The 22,759-nt window shown below is 37.4% G+C and overlaps 3 protein-coding genes across 4 annotated transcripts; 1 reads left to right on the top strand and 2 right to left on the bottom strand.

The window, feature by feature from the left end:
* Window positions 1-321: 321 nt before the first annotated feature.
* On the bottom strand, window positions 322-6,334 carry LOC136254472 (cell cycle control protein 50A-like). The gene is made up of 7 exons (XM_066047166.1): window positions 6,093-6,334; window positions 3,959-4,092; window positions 3,506-3,738; window positions 3,260-3,396; window positions 1,501-1,818; window positions 1,264-1,429; window positions 322-493 (listed from the first exon to the last, which is right to left on the bottom strand). Exons 1-7 carry the CDS (start codon window positions 6,295-6,297, stop codon window positions 454-456), a joined length of 1,233 nt encoding a protein of 410 aa, XP_065903238.1. The 5' UTR covers window positions 6,298-6,334; the 3' UTR covers window positions 322-453.
* LOC136254473 (peroxisomal membrane protein PEX13-like) lies at window positions 6,335-16,906 on the top strand. Its single transcript, XM_066047167.1, has 11 exons — window positions 6,335-6,605; window positions 8,210-8,293; window positions 8,341-8,465; window positions 9,129-9,185; window positions 9,401-9,489; window positions 10,728-10,833; window positions 14,319-14,377; window positions 14,771-14,884; window positions 14,942-15,038; window positions 16,622-16,692; window positions 16,742-16,906. The coding sequence occupies exons 1-11, from the start codon at window positions 6,455-6,457 to the stop codon at window positions 16,842-16,844; spliced, it is 1,056 nt and encodes a 351-aa protein (XP_065903239.1). The 5' UTR covers window positions 6,335-6,454; the 3' UTR covers window positions 16,845-16,906.
* A 96-nt stretch (window positions 16,907-17,002) lies between these two features.
* Window positions 17,003-22,309, bottom strand: LOC136254471 (uncharacterized). Of its 2 annotated transcripts, XM_066047164.1 has the most exons (3): window positions 21,326-22,309; window positions 19,744-19,824; window positions 17,003-19,295 (listed from the first exon to the last, which is right to left on the bottom strand). In XM_066047164.1, exons 1-3 carry the CDS (start codon window positions 22,246-22,248, stop codon window positions 17,147-17,149), a joined length of 3,153 nt encoding a protein of 1,050 aa, XP_065903236.1. In that variant the 5' UTR covers window positions 22,249-22,309; the 3' UTR covers window positions 17,003-17,146. The 2 variants fall into 2 exon arrangements, with proteins under 2 accessions (XP_065903236.1, XP_065903237.1); XM_066047165.1 differs by lacking the exon at window positions 19,744-19,824.
* Between the last annotated feature and the right edge of the window lie 450 nt (window positions 22,310-22,759).

Here is a 22,759-nt window from a genome sequence, read left to right as displayed (position 1 = left end):
CTATATGAAGGTCTAAATATTTCAAGGAAAAAATTTTTTGATAACCCCCAAACCACGAAATCAGCAAAAAAAAAATTTCCCCTTTTGAAATATTTATGCTATACAGCATGTATTACTATGCCCCTTGGCCTTGGCTTCCTAATTTTTTTTTGCATTTAGCACTTGTTCCCTATTGTCTGTTATGCACCTTGAACAGAAAATTTCAGTACAGAATACAACAATCTGTGTTACTGTATTACTAAATTTTGCTAATATCATTATGTACTTTGGTTGCTGAGTTACCAAACTGACAAAGACAGAAACAGCCTTACACATTAGCAGTACTTGTAAACAACTATTCACTAGTACAAAATACACCTTGATAGAGTGCAGTTGCACACAATACAACATAGTATTTCCTATGTATACACAAATATACATTATAGCTAGATATAGTTCCACACAACATGTTGTTCAGTGTTTTCTGTGCATGTAATCACGGTCATCCTCTTTCCTAAAGTAGGAAAAAGAAACAAGTGTTCAGTTTAATCACGCAAGTATTAATTGGTCCCCACACACACATTGATTTTGGTAGCCCAGGCAAATCGCCAACTGGGCTACATTGCAAATGTAGCCTGGGTGGCTCAGGTGTGAAGGTGTTACATGTTATGAATGAGTTTAAATCGCTTAGAAAAAAGATTTATTAATGGGCATTAAACTATCTAACTGTGTATAAACTTTCAACATACAACAAGGAACTCATCCGCTAAGATGCATTGAATAATTTGGTGTCCTTTCGTATCGTATCGTCATTGTGCTCATTCAACAATGACTTAATCATGTGATATCTATATATCAACTGAATCGCCATCACATGAAGAGCAACGTGATACCAAGAACAAGTCGATACGATGAAGTACAGCCAAGTTATGGCCATTTGTACATTGTTATGTGAAGAAGGAAGACAGAGGTATTGCTCTTTCAAAGTGAAACGGGAAGCTCTGGGTTGGATGAAAGTGACAAAGTATGGGACTACTTAAGCCAAAATTTAACGGTGAGTAAGACGGTGTTTACTGTTTTTAGATAGCTTTATTGGTTTCTGTATTATGGACTTTAGTTTTACAAGGGATGCATGTGATTCAGTTTACTGGATTATGCGTTTTCAGTGCTTATGTTTTATAAAACAGCTGCGGGTTTAAGGGTTAACAGAACATGACAGCTGACACATAAGCATAATGCATGTACACAAAAATTTGGATAACTAAGCAAAACAGCATTTCTTACCATCTTGAAAACTTCAAGCGAATGACTATCAGCACCACAGCACCAACGATGGAGAGACTGCCAACTATGATATATGCAATCCCCAAAAAGTTGTTTTTACCACCCAGCCATGACTTCTCTGAGAGTACCAAGTATTTAGTACCTTCAAACCTAGTTACTGGGTATCCTGACAACAAGTTAAAGAAGTAATATATAACACACAGATGAAGACTTGTCTCAGCATAACAAAAAGGATACTGTAATCCACTTGAAGAGTGTAGTTTCCTGCAGGTAATGTATCACCGCCCATTACATAAAGACGACTGTACAACTTTATGAAATTTGGAAAGGCAGATACTCTGAACCAAACAATGAAGTCCTCATTCTCCAAACTGTTATTCAGTTCCGAAATATCAAATTGCCAGTTTTTAGGCTGGGTAGTACCTCTTGTAGGTGGAATAGTCATATTTCCATCAGCATTTTGAAAGCGAGTATCCCGATCACTCTCCCACGATATATCAGTACGATCTTCAATGATATCAACAGATGTATCACGATTGATCAACTGCAAAGTGTCTATATACAGTAAACAACACAAAATAAATGTACCCATACACACTTTGGTACAAGTAGAATAGTCTACAGTATTTAATGCAACATGTATCAACAAGTTCAGTGAAGAATAAGCTAGTGCAATATACAGCCCTCTGCAGCTTCATTTAGACTAGTCTGCACTAGGTACACAAATTACAAAGAAACTGGATCGAAGGTGGGTGTTGGAAGTAGAGAGTTGATGCATATTGTACATATACACTGCTTACAAAAGCTATAGGATCAAATTAATATTAACATAGTCCAGAAAACTGGATCTAAAGCACTACAACTTTTTGAAGCGTACATCCTATGGCTATGTAATTCACATCATTCTACTTGTGATGTACTGTAACAAGGATTAAATAAAATGATACCTAGGATTTACCCTGACACTAAATGGTAAGGCCAAAACTAGCCATGTAAGTAACTATTTGGTAATATAAGGAAACACGCCAACCCTTTGTATGATAGTAACTGTATATAAGGGATCACAAAGGTTTGCACTTTCTCACAAAAAAATGGCAGTCTCACAACACCTTCATGACACCTTGGCAGGATTGATTAGTAGAGACTATTGGTTAGGTACGACCTAAAACACAATAAGCTGCTACGAAATTTAAAAAAAAAAAATCTCTATTGCCTGACTGACTTACTAATGCCTTCAGACAAGCGTAAGTCGATAACTGCTAGAGCTATAGGCTCGATTTTTTCACTATTCAACGTTGCTTCAGCCCAACAGGTGCCTTTTAGCATACCACAGTACGTACAATGAACGCGTGATGCACTACGTCAGAAGTGTAGAGCAGGCCCCAAAGCTATTAAGCTGAACACAAATCCAACCCTTCAACCATGTATATTAGCTTGTTTAAAGCCATAATGCTAACAGTTGAATAGTGTAAAAAAAAACTAAAAACTAATTCCAGACCAGTTATAATCACATACCATACTGTATATGTGTAGCCTGGTATATACGCACTTGCTCTCAAGGGCCGCAAGCACACTCTGAGATTGTTCAGAGGTTACAGTACTTCATGGCAACTGTTGCATACAACGTTGTTTTCAAGCAGCTATACAGTAAGCTAGTATAGTAAAAAGAATTTTCTCCCAGTGAGATTTCTGGTTTATTCCGTGTTTTAGTCATGTCCAAGGTATGCACACAAAGCATGTCTATAACAAGTGACATGCATGAGAAGGAATGGATGCCTTGTATACTATGTCTATGACTCAATCTTTCCCAAACGGAGATCAAATATTTACAAGTTAAATATTTAAGGCAGACTGTAGGACATACTGTGAAAGACTGTAGTACATGTATATTCAAATACAAAGTATTGATCAACAGCTCATCACAGAACACATGATTTTATGAACAGTACCCAGTGTACTGTAAATCTATAACATATTCAGTACTCTACAGTCTTACCATTAAAGAAACTGTTGGCAATTACTCCACAGGGTAGGAATGTAACATCACTGTCGTTGTGGTCTAAAGGTTCACAAGTACCTTCATCCTCTAAATCTTCACCTCGTAGCTGATCACCACTCCAGGAATTGACAAACCTATGGCATAACCATGCAGAATTTTATTGTTGCACATATAGCTAGAGTAATAAAGAAAAGGAGTACACATGTATTTGTGCACATATGCATGCACACACACACAACGCACCTTCTGTGATTCTGAAAGTAGTTGTGGAGTGAGTAGTACATGAATACAGGAGTATCCATGTCTTCATCTATTGTGAAGTTTACCATACACACACAAGTGGTTTCATCTCTTCGTTCAACGTTAGGTAATCTAGCCTGCTGGTATAAGTATTGCTCACAAGTAGAACTATTGTTGACGTCTTCAGGAGGATTAACTGGTCTACAATTTGTATACTCATAAGTGAAATTCTTTAACTGTAAAACAAAGAATATGACTAATGAGGTAATTTTTATGACATACTTTATGTATGTATTGCAAAAGAAATATTCTTTAAGGCTCGATCAGTAGCTCATACTAGAGCTACCAAATAACCTATAGCAATGGTCAGTGTGCTAACTATAGTACAAAGATACTTAGATCCCCTATGTATGTATTGTACTGTAGCTATACTCTGTACACACAATTGGCACTTACTCGAGCAGTGGTCACAAGGAAACCAATTCCCAAAGCAATGAATATAATGCCCACAGTAACAAAGACGACAAACACGTGCTTCACCATCCAGACTGGCCGGCAAGCAGGGATTTTCTGTTGCAGCCATTTGTTACCTAGACAATGTACATGTAAAACAGAACACATATAATAACACTAGAACTCATATGCATGCACATTGAAATTCCATTCTTATACTATTTGTGCTTAGTTGGCAAACCTACAAATGCAGTAACACACCAAGCAACCAAGAGCACTTTGTAACTATACAACTAGTATAGGGTATACACAGTGATCAATTAGAGTACACATCAACCTGATGGAAAAAAAATCAATAAAGCCAAGAGTTGAACTCTTGATGCATGACATGACAAAGATCATACATGCTATAGCAGTCTCTCAATCACACCCATTAAGTTTTACTAGGAAGGATACAGTCATCATGAAGAATACACTGTATTCCAACATTTCTATAAGACCTTTAACCTACATAACAGTACTGTATGTGTTGGTACAGCCTGTAGGAATGCGGGTACAAGCCCACATGCACTTGCAATGTCAATAATATTGCAGTGGCAATTGCACAACTAAGTACTGAAATATAATTCCTACAAAAAGTAGGTAGGGCTTATACCAAGAGTACATAATATAATGACTCTTGCTTATACCAATATACATAAATTAGTTTTTGAATGGTACATGATTGGAATAACATTGCCATTATGGAGAAATTAGACTCACAGTGATGATGATGATGATTGGCAGTCACTTTCACATTAACAAGTAACAATAATGATCATCAATAGAATCGTTTTTGTACAATCTGTTGCTTTCAACAAGTAGTATGATGACTACACTTTTCTTGTGAGCATTTCTTATTGTATATATAGTCTTGTCCCACCCCACCCGCATCCAGAGGAAGTAAAATATATTAAGACCTTTTTATGGAGAGGAGCTAGTAAACAGTAGTCTCGATATATAAACAGTGATTTCTTTTTATGAATACACAATAATCAGTCTGATGTAGTTATATATGCATGAAAGAGGGGTTTGGCATTTTCACCCAAAACCTTATGCGCTTTAAAGTACATTTCCTTAAAGCTTATGTGAAGAGTGATTTGTATCAAGTCTGATCAAACTCATCATTTGCCTAGTAGTGTAACTATTGAGGGTCACGTGAAATGCTAAATAAAATGATGCAATTAAATAAGTTCAATAATATTTACAGCATGTCCAACCTTCCCTGCTGGAAACTCTCACAGCTGATTTTTAGTACATCAACTAAGTCACTTTTGCATGGTGATTTGGTTTAATATTTCTTTCTAATACCATTATTACAGCCAAGCCAAGCAAAAGAACATCTGAATGAGACTAGGGACTACCACTAGCTAGGACCAAAGATATATTATGTGAACTACTGTACTTACCAGCACCATTTTAGAATCATGCAGCTTCAGTCCAGCCAAATGTTAGAAAGTAATTCAAACTAGGTCGATCGTTACAGATACAGTAACAAAGAATATTACGCTACACCATGGATGTTGTTGTCTAGCAACACTAATGTATGTTTTCACTACAGGATAACAGATTTCAGTATTGATGAGAGTTGAGCGATAAACTTTGTAGCTAATCAATTTTACATATTTGCATATGTAGCAAACATTGAATGACCTTGATCATGATCAATCAGTTCAATTTTTAATAATAGTTGTAGTTCTGTAAAGAGTTTTTTTTAAGGGCATGGTAAACCAAGAATCCAAGGTTGTTGAAAATTAAACACAGTATAAAATGTAACCAAACAGTGACCTTGTGGCATTCCTTAATTGAAAAGGCAGCAATCAGCTTTGTAAGCTCTTTTAGCAACACAAGGCTTTTAAAATACTGTTGATCAAGAATCAAGACTAACAAAGATGAAATCAAGCAACCAACCAAAGCAACGATCAAACTTGTTGAACCCGGTGCAAATGTATCAACTGGCTGAGTGGAGTACGTGACTCGGGACGTGACTACTACTCGTGTAACTGGCAAAGTGTTGTGACCCTAGAACCTCGAAAAGTGAAAAACTGCATTTGTTGATATAGACTATAACACCAGTGAATTAATTTCTATAACTAACCCGGCGGTTTCCTTGACTTTTCTTTAGTTTCTTCCTTCTTCTTCTTTCTCTTACTGGTGGCACGCCTCGGGGCACGCCTGCTTACACCCTCTTCTCCACGTGGTTCAGCTGCTTCTGTAGTTGGTAACGTTTCACTTGTTTCGATGGTGCCGTCTGCTCTTGCTGGCTCCACCTGCCGAATCGTAAAACTCACGTCAGTAGCCATCTTGCGTTCGCGAACTAATATTTACGGAAGTCAGTCTAATTCCGGATACGTAGTAGAGTCGGGCGCCGCGACACTAGCTGTAGGCGAGGCAGCGAGGCGAGGCTGTAGGACTAGTTGTAGGATCACTGACCTTTCCCCCTACTATTAACTACTTAGCATGTCTGCTCCTGAAAAGCCATGGGAAGTCAGAAAGAGAAATTTAATTCCGCAGTCAGTGGAGTCTCAGTCATTTACCAGCTCTAGCTCAAGATCACCTCCAGCCATTCCACCAAGGCCCAGTTCTTTGGGATCAACAGGATACGGGTCAGGTATGAAAACCAATAAGTTGATTTGTACGTATTTAATAAGTGTTGGGCAGAGTGTATTGGTTGGTTGGTTTCTATTCCGTATTCTAATAATTTCACTTGCTTGATCACTAGATCCTATGGATACAAATACATGAAAATAGTAAGAAGAAAATATCCTGACCGCCTGGCAGACTCCTGTAAGCATTTGAGCGTTAATCGGATGGCTGCAGGTTCGAGGCTGCCTAGGTCCAGTCATGGATTTTTTCTTCTTTCTCTACCTTTTTCAAACATACTTAGTGCAGTTAATATAAACATCTTAGGCCTTTATAAGGCCTTCTGGTATACAGGCTCTGCCTTTACCAGGTACTTTAATCATAATAGATGATCAAATTGTGACTGAAAATCAGACTTCTAGTTTTATGAGTTTGAAGGAATGCATCATCAGGCTCAGTTTGCCCAGTCCTTTCATGATACCTAGAGTTGTGTAAAAATTCTAACTCATGATCAGTTGATTGAGTGATCAAGTTACAATTTGTTAAAGTCAAAGAACTGCATGTGTGGAAACTTGGCTTTGTCAAATTTGCTCACATACAACTACAGGTATGTTCAATCTTGAGGTTGGCGTGTGGAGAGGAGTTAAAGTTTAAAATCAGCACTTCTGTAAGTTTGCTAGGTGCATCAATACAATATAGAGCGTATTCATGTGACGTCACAAATGTGGCATTTATTTAAGGCACGTGTGGCATTTATTTAAGGCACGTGTGGCATTTATTTGAGACGTGTGGATAAAGCCCCAATGGTACAATAGAATAAAAAATTGCATCTTCATTTTTTCTACGAGACCTTGTACAGGAGCAGCTATTTCGTGACTATGTGGTAACCACCTATGAATGGGTAACAACATACTAGAAGCATGAACTTGTTGCTGATCTACTTCCTGATGTAGCAGTGAAACACTTCATCTTGTGTAGGAACTTGGCGGGCTCCATGGTCATTTTTTCAGAAACCATACTAATTATGCTCATATCCTTGTATATAGTACTTTATTCTCCATTGATAGGTGACTACCACACTGCCTATTCAGTGAATTTGTGATGGTGAGAAGACGCATAGAAGAATTGTTTCGTTTTGGCTTATAGTTTTTTGACACCAGAGGTAGAGAGAAAACCAATTTGTAGCAGTATGGCAATAGTCTATTAAAGGATAATGACATACTAGAAGCACAGTGAAGTAGCTGGTCTGCTTTTTGAAATATTCACCACAGTACCCGCCATGTTGTGACATGTGTGGGCAAACAGATGGGACGTTCTGTTGCAATATCAGAAAGTAGACTAGCTACGAGGTTGTACTTCTATTATGCTATTACCCATCCATTGGTGATTACCACATAGCCATGAATTGGCTGCTGCTGTACCAGGTCTGGTGGCAAAAACGTGATATTTTTGTATTGTAGCATTGGGCTTCTTTCCACACGTATTGTAAGCACTTCGTTTATAATTTCTTCGTGAATACGCTCTATATGCTACCCCAAAATTTAAAACAATGTCCTTTGCAAAGCTTATACAGTAACTGCATGTACTCCTTATTTTATGCCATATACTTAACTCTTGAATTTAACTTGTAAGGTTATGGATATAATGGAAGCTACTTGTCACGACCCTATGGAACAGGTTTTACTGGTTATAATAATTACAGCTACCCTGGAGCAGGTTAGTCCATACATATAATTATAGTGTTGAAACTACATGTCCTGTAGGGTATTCACTAGGAAGTGTTGGTAGTGCTTATGGTGGATATGGTGGATATGGTGGTTATAGACCATTGGGTACTTTTGGTTACAACCAGGACAGAGAGCCTAATGCTATTGTCCGACAAGCAGAGGTTATATTTTATACTAATTATGCAAATTATTTACGCAAATTTGTACACTTGTATATGCAAATATGTACATATGTAATATATAGAGGCTAATTTTGTTCTCATTCAGTGCTATACAGTGTACAAGCTATGGTGTAATTTTATGTTGGAGACCAGTATGCTTTTGCATCTAACCTGAATATCTCTCGAATGGCTGGCCTCATCTTCATAAAACGTCTGTGATTATCCAAGGACTGTACCTCCCATAAAATTTTCACAAAGAACCAATGAGGCATCATGGAGTTACACGCAAAATTGCACATATTGTGTTCGTGTAATCATGAAAGTACAGTTGCCAATAATAGGCATATACCCCATGCCGATAATTGGTGCATGATAGGCTTTGCAATTTTCCTTATAGCAAAATGTTCACTACATGAGATAATTAAAATTTGGTGTGCTACTTAAGAGATAAAGGACTGCTCTGTTAACTGGCTCAAACTGGAAGTTCATATGTCATTGAATTAAGGAATTACAATAATGGTGCCAATAATTGGTGGCGTATGCTACTAGAAACATTTACTAACAGCATAGGATGCATAATTTTATGACATTACTTTAGGTATTATTTACCAGCATAACACCATGATTATATTGAGATGTTCATATTTGTGCTTTATTTGTTAGGAGAGCACAAGATCAGCATTTCAGTCAGTTGAGTCAGTAGTAGGAGCAGTTGGCTCGGTGAGCCTTAATGTTACTAATAAGTGGTGTGCCTTCTAGTGTAATATGCATCATCAAATCCACTGTGTAATCTGTTCAACAAAATACAACCTGATTTTGAATTGAATTTGTGTTGTCTGTACATATATGTATATAATTGCAATTATTGTTTGGTCAGAATACATTACATAGTGTCTGATACACATGATTCCATATTACTTTCTTTATACCCACAGATAGCTATGATGTTGGAGTCAACCTATTTTGCTGTTCACAGCTGTTTCAGAGCATTGTTGGGTGTTGCTGAACATTTCTCAAACATAAAGTAAGTTTTGCATTAAAAATGTAGAGCACTTTATGAACTGTTGTCATCAGTATAAGTACAATAGTACTTGCTAGTAGGGATACACCCAAATATTGGCAGCCCACCTTGAAATTCCACTCTAGACTCTATAGTTTCCGTATATTTAATGCTGGTACTGGATTAGCACTACGATACTTAAATTTCCCTAAGATGCTTGGATTTGACAATTGCTTACTATAGAATTTATCCATTTACATCTTTTTACGTCATTTTAAGTTAGTAACGGTTACTAGACATCATATTTTTGAGGCAAAAATCAATGGGACCCATGTGAGAAAATGAAACTTTTTGCGATTTTGCACAATTAAAGAAAGACTTGGGGGAAATCGCTACACCGAGTGAGTTACTTATAGTAATAGCCAATGGAAGAACAGGGATAAAGGGGACCATCGGTACAAGCCAGCGAGCAGTTGGAAGAAACAATGGCCTTGTTTCTTCCAGCTGCGAAGCGATATTACTAAGCAACAAATAACATAGCAAATGCACCACAGCTTTCTTATTTTCAGTAGCATTCTTTGGCTTGTAACTCACTCTTGCTTCACGCATTCACAAAGATAACCTGTAATTATACGGAAAATATTTAGTGTGATGTCAAATGGATATGCTCTATACAGGTCATTGTGTAACTTGTTCTCAGGTCATGGTACTGCTACAAAACTTAGCATGTAATTTTTGACTTAGATGTGATGCATACACCTTTGGGGAACTGACAACCCACTTACTGTGCTTTGTTCATCTCCTGTTGTGTTTGTAAATCGTGCAATTCTGTGAATGTTTATTTATGTAGTAGCAGTAAATAGCAGTGTTTGAAATAATGGTCAGACATCTGACATTTTCTGACCATAATTGATGTTTATCCAAGCACGTTCCATTTGGTTGGACGTAATGTGCAATAGAAAATACTTGACAGTGTTTCAGTTTCAAGGTATTCATTTTTTCTGACAAATTTGTTGTAGAACTAGAATTTTTTTGTTTTGTTTTTGCTTTGCTTTGCTTATTTCAAGCACTGAATAGTTGAGGCAACATGTGGTATAAGTGATCTGGTACTGTACACACTGATTTCCGCATAGTATATATTTCCTTTGAAGCAAATACTAAATAATCAAATAGAGCCATATAATATGGTATGGGTGGGCAGGTGTGTTATGTAACATCAGACACGTACCATTTGTTGTACATTTGTTGTACATTTGTTGTAGAAATCATATTTGGGAGGTTATTAGTGCTATTCAGTTACTCAGAAGATTACAGTACTGGTTGAGAAGAATCATGATATTTCTGAGACTAAGACAGTTTGAAACATCTGTAAGTACATTATATACTTTGAATAGTGGTAATAGTAAACCAAAGCAGCCAAATAGCAAGGGTACAGTCTTGTAAAAGTTATAGTTGTGAAATCTAAAGTGGTGTCAATAGTTGCGATTATATGAATCAATGATGTTAGTGTATAGCACTGTTGTCCCTTATTGACACTTAACATTGTTACAGCCATTTCATACTGTATGGTTGCAACCTTTATATATTATGACCATGGAGCTATGCACTGCGGGTGTGAAAATTGTGTTTTCTTTCTTCTTGCAACATACACATGTTACAAATAATGAGCATATATTTTTTTTTATGAAGGTGAGTTAACATGCTAAGTTTGCAGGGAATCTGATAAAGTGTCCACAGTACTTTGAACATTTATTTGCAAAACTTCTGTCACAGCTACAGGGTTAACTGCTTATGGAAATTTGGTGTGTACATAGGATAGCCATTGTAGCAGCGCCCTTTGATGATTAGAAAGCAAAGAAATAACAGGTATAGTATAGGGTTGAGACAAATAGTTCAAAGCTTCGTTTGATTTCATAACACTTGGATGCTGCTTTACCAACCAAAGCTTTATTACCATGGATACTAACATGTTAAACTAGTGTTGTCACTCCTTGTGGAGCTGCCATTTACATATTTGTTGGTGTAGTTATTAGCTGTTTTTGTGTGGATTCTCATATCTAGAAATTTTTATAAAGTAAGAAAGGTGGATAGTGGTAGTGCTGGTATGGTGGCCATGGTCATCACTCTGGATAGGTAGTGTGTAGAGGTGTACCGATATACCGATACATATCGTATCGGTGGCCGATATGGACATTTCTACTATATCGGTGGGAGCTGATATTGCTGCTAAAAACCGATACGATACACCGATATACAACTGAACTAGATATCTTGAGGACACTGTCCAATGATCAAGCCACATTATAAACCCTATTATTTAGCTAACAAGGGTGAGAAACAGTAGTTATTTCCTTGTCTAAAAGCAGTACGCTATGTGAAGTCATCTAAGTGCATGGATAATTACTGTTTTGTTGTCACAAAGCTACTATTTTTCTACTTTTAATATTAGAGTGACTGTGTGTGCCTTTGATTTCATGCAGTGACTAATTTTATATCACCAAAAGCACTCTATACCTATACTAGTTAATCTATCTACAGTACACTGATAAGTTGTAACCATTGTATACCCCTGTACCTCAAACTTTTTGTGAGTTAATTGAAATCACACAACAAAATATTGAAGCATGGGTAGCTAGCACGCAATTGAGATTTGTAAAGACAACTAATTATGTACAGGATCAATTTGAAGAAAATAAATTGCTGACCAGCTACTAAATTATAATGCTAAAGCCTGACGTGTGTGATCGAGATACTCTAATAGAACAGTCACTCTAATAGTACAGCATCGTAATAGAACTTTCATCCAGCAACCCAGGGAAAAATCATGTGCAAGACTTGCAAGTCAGATTCTTGCACAGAAAATGTCCCTTTTCTTGCAAGATTCTTGCAAGTCTATTCTTTGTAAGTTCTATCTTCATAAGTTTCTTGCAAGTCACTTGCAGCCTTGCAAGAATCTTGCAACTCATTTCTCCCTGGGAAGCATGTATCAAATCAATAGTGGCAGTGGCAGATCTAGAAATTTTCAAAGGTGGTTTCAGATTCCACTCAACTTCAGCCTAGCTGTAAGTCGAAGACTTAAAAAAAAGGTCACTGGTCACTACTTACTGTTGAACGCCTTAAAGTATGAAGTTTCACCAGTAGAAAAAGTCCTAATATAATATACTATGTATAACTCGTGGTGACTTTATCACCCACACGACGAGTCGTAAATAAATTAGGGGTGTGCGCTATTTTCAGAGGAGGTTTCAGCTGAAACCATTGCAACCCCCCTGTATCTGCCACTGGGTGGCAGTAGAGCAGCCAATACAAAAGATATGGGAAGCCATAAAAGTACTTAATAGAAATTTTTTTGGCTTCATAGGAAAGCAAAGGATATAGCCAGATCCAAAAGCTGATCAAGGGAGATGTCCAGATTAGGTTGCAATCTTAAGAAGTGTGGAAGGTTATGCTATACTAAGCCATAGATGTGCAACATATTATTTCTATTGGATTGTGCTTGTACTATTTACACTGAGAATATATTGGCACCTTTAGGAGAGCAACTAAATAATAGTTAGACACCAAGACCAAGGGAACTAAGCGATGTAGTAACCCCGATGGCCTGAGGCTGTAGCGTCCCGAGCGCAGCAAGGACGCTACTAAGGGCCAGAGGGGTTACTAAATCGTTTAGTTCCCGTTGGTCGCGGTGTCTAACTTATTTAGACTATGGTTTAAAGTACATACCTTTATAGCCAGAGCATTAGGGTGGGCAATGCAGAACGGCAGAACGGTTTCTTCCTGAAGTCCTTACAGCGCCCACAAAAATAATTATTCTACCGGTAACCAGAGTAACGGCTAGAGCTACAGTAGATACGCCGTTTAGTCTACTATTTGTCCAGAGTTATTCGCAGAACACGGAGGAGAATTGTATCACAGTATTATCAAGTACTCCAGTGTATCTTTCGTGTTATAATTATTTTCAAGTACAAAATTGCCTGAGGGCGGGTTACTAATGAACATGTGTAGGTGACTAAATGAGCATGTCAGTGACTAAGTGATTTAGTAACCCTCTAAATGAGCTGTACCATAGTCTAAAACAGTTTATTTTACCTTGTTTTGAAAGAATTTCTGATTGGATCGGTAATAATTTATCACACAAAAAACAATTTGAATATACTTGTATGGCTTCCCGGCCAGATAGAAATGGCTAACGCAGTTTAGAAAGTTCCAAATATTGATGTCTGAAATCGTTTTTATATGTTACTGAACTTTCACAGAAAATTTGTTACAAAGTGAATGATTTTTTTTTGCAAAATTTGTTGCTTAGCCACTCTACTGCAAGAAATGGCTGCTATGTCTTTATAATGCAAATTGTCTCTTTTAATGATTACAAAGCTGTCATTAAAAATGATTGATGCTAACATCACATTTCTTAGCTATCACCATCTTTGATTTCACAACTTTTCACTCTGGATTTTTTGGGCTGGGGGCTGAAGCCTTTTTCACAAGTTGGCTGTTTTGGTGTAGATCTGATTTGCACCAAAGTTACGGTGTAGATTTGCCTTTAGACCTCTTTACACTGTACATGTGCAAAATTTAATGGGTGGTATTTATGGCAGTTTGCAAATAAAAAGGAAGGGGAAAAAAGAGACCATTTAATGAAAATTTGGATGTGCATATCTCAAGAATGGCCCAGGCAAACTCGGTGTGTGGGAACTCCATGCATCACATGGAGTAGCATGTGTGGGGGTGAAATAGTGTCATTGTCCATGTTTATAGCAACACACCGGCATGGCTTGCTGGCTTCTTGAGCTGTGCTAGACTCTACTGTGTGTATTGATACAGTATGTGTTAAAACAGTACATGTCTTTTAGGAGAATGCTTGGGATGAGACAGTACTGTCACATTCACCTAGTGGACACAACACAAACAGGTAGCAAATAATCATGTCAATAATTCAATATAACTAGTCTTTTAATATTTTGAACTACATGTGCCTTTTAATGTGGGAGTCAATGGTGGCTATAATACAACCAGAAATAAATATAGTTATAGCTTTAGGAGCAAAACATCCTTATCATGTGTTAGCAAGTTCCTTTTGTATTCATACATGAATTATTTCCGTTGGTGGAGAAACTCATGTGATTGCGCCTTTCCAGTGTTCGTTTATTAACAAATTTGACAAATAGCCTTATTGCCATTGTGTTCTAACTACAGCATGCCTATCCCTGTTAATAAGGAACAGAGACACCACCATATCAACCATACTGTGCTATTGTCCAATTTGAAATTCTATTGGACATAGAAATAAACAAATTTATTTCAGACAAAGGGCTTGGCCAACTCTGATGTTCTTTGTTGTTATTTTCGGCATCCCATGGTTGATGTATAAACTGATAACATTACTGCAATCACCATCTCCTGCAGTTGTACCTAACTGGTGAGTACAATGTGTATAGTTTATAGTACATGATGGGTATGGTGTACAACATTGTAGGGCCAGTGCAGGTGGAAATCATGTCATTGGAAAAACATTGTATGACTTCAATAGCAACAAACCTGATGAAATCAGTTTTACTAGTGGTGAAGAATTGGTTGGTGATTTTATAAATACATATGTGACCATCTCATATAGTTTGCACCATTTCCAAATATTTTTATAGCTATAATATACACATGTGACTGTTCTATTAGGATATCAAACATGTTAGGGTAACTGCTTTATTAGAGTATACAGAACTATAAGTGATGTTTAAGGGACATGGTCTTTCCATGTCCTGTTTTTCACCATGCTACTGATAAGAGACTTGTCAATCGCTACAAATACAGCTAAATCATTAAGGGGCATGTCCCTCGATCATTATTAGTTCAGCTAGGTCGTAAAGGAGTGTGTCACTCGATTGCCAGATCAGGTTCATAAGTGAAGGGGTCCGTTACAGTGTCTGCCAACTGTCTACCAGTAATATCTCTTAACAAAACAACGTGAGCACTTTTAAATAAATTTGTGGCATTTAAATAAGGGAAGTGCCAATACGGAAAATTAACACCTCGATACAGTTTCATAGCATGAAGGAAGATGACCAGCTTTTTATTTTTTCTTATTTATTAAGACTTTACAGCACAAGTGCTGAAGGTGTGTATGACACCTGGTCCTACAGCCTGTTTAAAGTTGTTAGATAAAGTATGTTTGAAAAGGTACAGAAAGGAGAAAAAATCCATGACTGGACCTGGGCAGCCTCAAGCCTGCAGCCATCCGATTAGCTTGATTGAAGATAAAAGAAAAGGCAAGGCACAAAGGGTAATCACTTGTCGAACCCTGAAAGGCACATGCCACTGGTGAGTTTGCAATTGTGGCAAAATTGGTGGTCATATATGATGTGTCATTTAGTCTCTAGCCTTGCAACCGTGGTCAGGTGGGCAGGCAGTAACACAGGCAGAGTACAATTCAGGTTTTGGCTTCTTTTTTTCAGTATTGGCACGTGTAGGTTTTGGTTATATAAATTAAAGACAATTTTACTATGTCGTTTGCAATCTGTGTAAATTTCCAAGTGTGAACACTGATTTATCAAATTATGATCTTGTCATATGTCCTCTATTTGCAGGAAACCACATGCAAAAGCTGTTATTACAAATATATGCACACGCTATCATAAAAGTGCAACAACTATCTAGGCAAAACCGTGCATAGTACATGTACACCAATAAACGTCTTTCCATCATACTGCTGGTTTGTGTGTGTGTGTTGTGTGCATGCGTGTTGTGAATACAGAGTGAAACTGTACTTGGTGGATATGTAAACTTACCAAATCCCAATTCTGTAAACTAATGTATACACAAAGTTATGGAAGCACCTGTAATTTATATTCTGTATCTACTACATAATACGGATCATGCACGCCCCCCAAAATTTCATCTCTAAAATCCACCCTAGAAATATCTTTAACAGCAAAAGTACCTTAATGGTATAGTCTTAGTGTATATTTTAACGTCAAATATTTAAAGCCAGTTAAAGTAGCTGCAGTGTTAGATATACTTTTTTATGCCAACAACTGGGTGGATATACAGCCCAACAATTTCCTTAGACAGCCCACTGTCAGTAGCTGAAGCATTTTAACTGGTTGGTGTAGTGTTTTCTGGATCTTAAGTGACTTCTGTTTGCTTGTATATTTTTGATTAGATTTTGGCACCATCAGAAAATCAACCAAGAGTGAGAGGCTGGATATTAGCAGCAAAGAATAACAAAATTGGGTATGAAATCTTTATTATTTGTTGTGATAACTACAACTAATCGTTGTAGGCTAGTTCCAGCTAATTATGTAGAAGTGTTAGGAAGAAGTACTGCAGCAGCTAATGACAGAAAAACATTGAACAGTGTTTTAGAAGTCGACCAAACTGACTAACCTCTGTATGTGTGATGATACCACCCACTGTTTGAAAATAATCAACTATTTTCTTTTTTTAACATACTATAAACCATTTGTTTGAAACAGAACAGAAAGTCCAAGTCTGATACACTGCAATACAACAGTAATATATTAATAATACAATTCTGTGAGACTTTGATTGACACATTTGTTAATTTTGGAACAAAAAGCAGCATATATCTTGACCAAACAAACAACAATACAACTATATAAATGCACGTACCAGATACAATACTAAATGTACAGTAATAATACATGTTGAATGAATTTCTTCAATTTTATAGTTTTCTCCACATGCTAGTTCCTATTATTTGTAGACGATCATTTTTACTGTCTGCTATATAGATAGTGCCTTGGTTATTAACAGCTAAACCACATATTTCATTAAATTCTCCTCTGTCTTCACCTTTATTTCCAAATATGCTGGTCATCTCACGAGAGTAGCGTTGCTTCTGTGGTGGACCAAACATACAGAGACAATTATTCTCGTAATCACCAACTATCAAATGATTGTCTGGACTGAAAGCTATGGTGCATGGTCTGTTACAGCCAATTTTACATAGGAAAATATGATCAACTCCACTGTACATGTTAATGCAGTTACTGCTGTAGTCAGTCACATATACATGATCACTGTTGTCTATAGCAATGTACTCTGGGTGCTGATACTGTCCAGGATTGGATCCTTCAGAACCAACCATACCACAGAACGCATTGCACTTGTTAGTATCAAAAGCCTGCACTCTACAGTTGTAAAAGTCTACTACATACAGTATTCTTTTGCTATTAAAGGATAATCCCAAGGGATAGTCAAACTGGCCTATTTTGCTCCCTACTTTTGATCCTATCGTTGATAGGTGAGTTCCTTCAAACGAAAAGATTTTTACAACATGTTTCTTCCTGTCGCTGATGGCAATTACATCACACACTGCAACACATGATGGTTGAGTTATTGTACCATCTCCTTTAAATGTAAGTACTTTTATCAATGATAATCCACCGTCAAACACAAATGCTTGTGATACTGACTGATCCACAACAATAAGTTGGTTATTTGGGCAAATAGCAATGTCACCAATGTTCTTAATTTCTAATTGCCAATCTTTGCTTTCTCGCATGGAATTGACTACTCTGCCAGCTTCTTTCCCAAGAAGACTACCCCCCACACCTCCTCCTATTCCACCAATCAATCCTCCTAATAGACCACCTACTGCAGTGCCCAGTACAGGAACAACAGACCCTAATGCAGCCCCAGCTGCAGCTCCTGCTACTGACCCGCTAATTCCACCTGCTGCACTACCACTAGATGTGGCTGTTTGTTCTACAGTATAGCCAATAAATTCTTCTCCATCCATCTGGCCTTTCATATGCTTATAGACAGCTTTGCTCATTTTAAAAGAATACATAGCACTTTCAAAGGCTACTCCAGCAACAACAGACATTTTAAGATTGTTCTGAACTGCAGTTGCTGCTGCATTTTTGATAGTCTCTGAAGTTGTAGATGTTGCTCCTTGATTTATTGCTTCTTTTGTGACTTGTGCAACAACAGAAGCAGCATTCTTTGATGCATGTGATGTCACTGCTTTTCCACTCTCTTCTAATAATTCTTTAGACACTTGCCCTGCAATTATGGTTTTAGCAGCATTTACAGTTGACTGGAGTGTGGCAGCCTTGCTAGTCTCCTCTAAAACTTCTTTTGAGACCTGTACCATTACTTCTCTCGTAGCACTCAACAGAGCATTTTTCCGTACTTCATTTGCTAACAAGTCATCATATTGTGAATTGGCAGTTGCACTCATCCATTTATAGCTTTTAATCATGGACTGGAATGTATCCAAGTTGTTACTTTCAATGGCTTGTACAAACAGAAACTTTTTAAAGATGTTCACAATTTCTTTGCTCATTTGGCATTTGGCTATTCCTGTTTTCACAAACATCACAAAATGCTCAGAATTGTTGTACAGAACACTATATTTATTCCTATGCATTTTGAAATGTTCCAAACGCTCTTGTTCTTCATTGAGATTAGCCACAGCCTTGTATAGCTTCTTGCTAATGTTGCCATGTCCTAATATAATTTGAGCTTTATAAAGGATTTTAATGTCAATTTTCAACTGCTCAGCTTTGTTTGGATCAAATACGAGCTTTTCTTCAATAAACGGATCATTATTTCCTTCAAGAAAGGCACCAATCACCTTGATTTTACCATTGCCTAGATTTGCAACCACATAAAAATGTATTTTCCATCCACTCATAGTCTTGTAAACCAGATGGTCACCAGGCTCAATGCCATGCAAATCTTTTTGAATAGGAATGAGTGGAGAAGATTCCAGTGCATTGTTGAACAAATATTGCATAGTTTCTTTCAAGCCAATTTTTCTAATCATTTTATATGCTTGGTCCAAATTATCCTCATCCATGTCTCTTCTATAGTACATAAAGGATAAAATTGACAGCTTTTAGCTACCATAGAGCATTACCTTAGCAACAAAATAAGTAAAAGAAAATTACAGGAATTACAGAAACGAAAAGCCACAAAACAACAATACAGTCTCACCTATTAACAGTGGACATTTAATTCCTACTTCAGTCATATACAGCCTGATATCCATGTCCACTAGCTGATGAAGGTGTACAGGCCATTTTATATGTACATGTTAAAGCATTGCCGTGAGTGCTATATGAAAAATAAAGTAAGAGGCCAAGCGCCAAATGCTTTATTTTTCATAGAGCATGAGCAAGGCAATGCTTTAAATGATTTATGGAAGTTTCTAGCCGTGTAGCTTCACCATACACTAGGACTTGTAATTAACATGCGTTGCATGAACTATTAGCAGCCTGAATGCACACAAACTAGTTTAACAAAGTAACTCACACGTAGTTCACCATAGTTTGGCGGCATAATAGAAGTTCATCGCGAATTATGGCAGGTTTGGGTAGTAATCCACAATCGATTCTATTGTGACACATGGTGAAGTATTTCCATGATATCTCCAGGACTTGTCTGTTTATATTAACAAACGTAACAGCAATGTTACCTTCTCCCACCCATCATCGAAACATTTAGGTAAGTCTATAAAAGCAATCCAGTAGTAGAACTAGTGTTGGCTGGGGTGATTGACCACTCAGCGCAGCGAGGGGTATCAGCCTTCACCGACTTGGGTGATTAGTCATACTGGCATGAGCGCCGCGGGCTACTTTTATCCCGCACTAGAGCACGTGGGCAACTGTGCTTTGTTGTCCACAAAGAGTGGGCAATAAAGCATTGTTTGCCATATATAATACAAGAGTTCATAATACGAACTCTTGATATACATAGTTGGTTTGCGTTCACCTGAGCACTCGTTAGTAGCACTGTGAAGCCCTTTAAATTTCAGAACTGTTTATCAAAAAGTCCTTTAATGCAGGCAAGTCAGCCAAGCAAGTTGCAATCGCTCATTACAGAAACTATGGTTTACCAACTCATTTCAGGTGAGTAGCTGCTTCAGTGAAGCAGTGGCCCCATGCTTTACGTGAAGTAGAAAACAAGTACCTTTGACAAGTTCAGTGATTGTGGTCAGACTTGGTTAAAGCCACATCACTAGATTCAATCATCACTCATGTGGTTGGAGTTGTGAAGAATGAGTACAGCTAAAGACCAAAGTCAAGGCCCTTTTCAGACTATAGGTGTATAATATAGCTAACTAAGACACTTGTCATGACATTGAAACAAACATTAACAGATGACTGCAGAATGTAACACTACATACAAGTCCCTTTACACGCTGCACCCAAGCAGATGTACCTTTATTAACAATAAACTTAACAACAGTGACATTGTGAAAGGAAGTAGTTTTGCCGGGCTTGTTAGACAAAAATCATGATAGGGTGGCAAAATCTGAGGTGAAAGCTAGAATGGTCACCAAATAGTATAAATGTATAGACTACCGTAAATCAGGAAAAATTTGTCGTCAAAAATTTTTCATCGCTGGCTGTATCAACGAAAATTAAAACGACGAATTATTCTTAACTATATATATATATATATATACAAATAATTTGCACATACAAATAGCTATTAATGTATAGTTGTTCCGTCCAAAATTTTTTGTTGATTATGCTAGCGACAAAAATATGCTGCGTCAAAATTTTAATAGATGAAAATTTTCTATGCTGAAATTTTCCTAACACTAAGGTTAAATTCAGCAAAACAGGAAACTAGAGTACATATGAGATGCTAAGTAAATAAGCCATTGTATGAATACAAGAAGGCTTGAACATCAGAAACAAAAAACAAACAAACAAAAAAACTACTTTCCAAATTCAATTCTTGGACAATACATGCCAACTAGCACACTAGTACTGTAATACTGACAGATACTGCAATCTTGGTAGAAAGTCTACGTGATCCCTATAGCTACTATATGTTTCTTAATGACATAATCACTTCACGTAACATGCGTAATTTAGGTACTTACTCTTTTGGTGCTGCCCTTATTTCTGACAAACACAGCAAGAGATCTCTACATGAAGGTCTCTTCTCTTTAATGTCAAGACATTTCTTTACAATTGATAGCAAAAAATGAGAATTTCTCATCAAAAGGATAAACTCCTGTCGTCGTTCTAGTTCACTAGCTTCTGATACTATGACTGTAGGAGTTGGCCATTTACAAGTGGTCATATGGATAATAACACAACCAAATGAGAACACATCTACTGATATTGTATAACATGGAGGATCTATTAATGCCTCTGGTGGCATAAAATCAGGAGTACCAGGTTGTATTACCAATGGAGTAGCTGAAACACGTGATTGATTGACCACTTGGGCTGATCCAAAATCAGCTATTTTGGCACAAAAACTTGAAGTGAGAAGAATGTTGTTTGAAGACAAATCACCATGTACGACACGTTTGTCATCATGTAAATAGATTAAGCCTCTAGCTACATCGCATAAAATATTAATGATGTCAGTTTCAGGGATATGCCGGAATGTGTCAATGTACTTGGTCAAACTAAATGGCATTTTCTCCATGACCAATACTGGTAGCAAAAAAGAATTTTCACTGGAGGGTGCAGTAATGTAATAGACCCCAACAAAAGTGACGACATTTTTATGATCAAGTTCACTTACGAGTTTTATCTCCTTACAAAACTTAGCAAGCATACATTTCATCCCTTCCAATTGCGTGTTGGGTTTAAAGAATATCGAGTGGAGCTTTTTACCCACATACCGTTGCTCTTCCCAATCTAGATCAACAATAATGGCGTCTGCACCCTCGCGGTATTTTCTTTCGACTTCGTCTCTGCCTATTTCTTTCACATTCCTGATCACATGGGGTGTAAAATAGCCTTCAAACTCTTTAAGAGTATTCGTCAATGTATGGGCCACTGACATCATAGACGGTTATCACTGTATCAGCAGTTCGATCATAGTCTCGCGTGGCCAGACCGCTTTTTCTCAGCACGGCGCTTATCGATTAAAATTATAAGCGCCTGCTTTTTCGAGCAGGCGCTTATAATTTTAATCGATAAGCGCCGTGCTGAGAAAAAGCGGTCTGGCCACGCGAGACTAGTTCGATCAGCAGAGATCCTCGCAGCGATTTGACTCCGATCGTTTAACTACACAAATCAGGAACAAGGAAGGTTTTGCGAAGAGAAACAACATTCTGAAATCCGCGATTGTTTGTGATGAGTGAACAGATCAGAGTTTGCACGGCTTTCATTTATCAAAATTTAATTTAGCCGGTCTGGGCGTGTCTGGGGAATTTTCCTGATGGCGTCACCAGCACCACTTGAAAACAAACGGTTCTTCTCTCCATGCAGCGAAAAATTAATAAGTTTAACGTGCCAAGTATTCGTAAAAGCATAGATCCTTTACACCTATGGTAAAAGGACCTACACCTGTATGA

The sequence above is a fragment of the Dysidea avara genome, chromosome 4, assembly GCF_963678975.1.
Source record: "Dysidea avara chromosome 4, odDysAvar1.4, whole genome shotgun sequence".
Taxonomy (NCBI): domain Eukaryota; kingdom Metazoa; phylum Porifera; class Demospongiae; order Dictyoceratida; family Dysideidae; genus Dysidea; species Dysidea avara.
Note: the sequence above shows the minus strand (reverse complement) of the source record. Positions and strands in the feature narration are given on the sequence as shown.

What these genes read in the sequence shown, in the direction of transcription:
- LOC136254472 (XM_066047166.1), bottom strand. Translation starts at nt 6,297, where the DNA reads ATGGCTACTGACGTGAGTTTTACGATTCGGCAGGTGGAGCCAGCAAGA. An exon ending in AAAGTCAAGGAAACCGCCGG is followed by an intron (nt 4,093 to 6,092) that starts GTTAGTTATAGA and finishes TACATTGTCTAG; the next exon opens with GTAACAAATGGCTGCAACAG. An exon ending in TGCCAACAGTTTCTTTAATG is followed by an intron (nt 1,819 to 3,259) that starts GTAAGACTGTAG and finishes TACTGTATATAG; the next exon opens with ACACTTTGCAGTTGATCAAT.
- LOC136254473 (XM_066047167.1), top strand. Translation starts at nt 6,455, where the DNA reads ATGTCTGCTCCTGAAAAGCCATGGGAAGTCAGAAAGAGAAATTTAATT. An exon ending in ATCAACAGGATACGGGTCAG is followed by an intron (nt 6,606 to 8,209) that starts GTATGAAAACCA and finishes TTAACTTGTAAG; the next exon opens with GTTATGGATATAATGGAAGC. An exon ending in CCTGCAGTTGTACCTAACTG is followed by an intron (nt 14,885 to 14,941) that starts GTGAGTACAATG and finishes ACAACATTGTAG; the next exon opens with GGCCAGTGCAGGTGGAAATC.
- LOC136254471 (XM_066047164.1), bottom strand. Translation starts at nt 22,248, where the DNA reads ATGATGTCAGTGGCCCATACATTGACGAATACTCTTAAAGAGTTTGAA. An exon ending in ATAAGGGCAGCACCAAAAGA is followed by an intron (nt 19,825 to 21,325) that starts GTAAGTACCTAA and finishes GTGTCACAATAG; the next exon opens with AATCGATTGTGGATTACTAC. An exon ending in CAAACTATGGTGAACTACGT is followed by an intron (nt 19,296 to 19,743) that starts GTGAGTTACTTT and finishes TATGTACTATAG; the next exon opens with AAGAGACATGGATGAGGATA.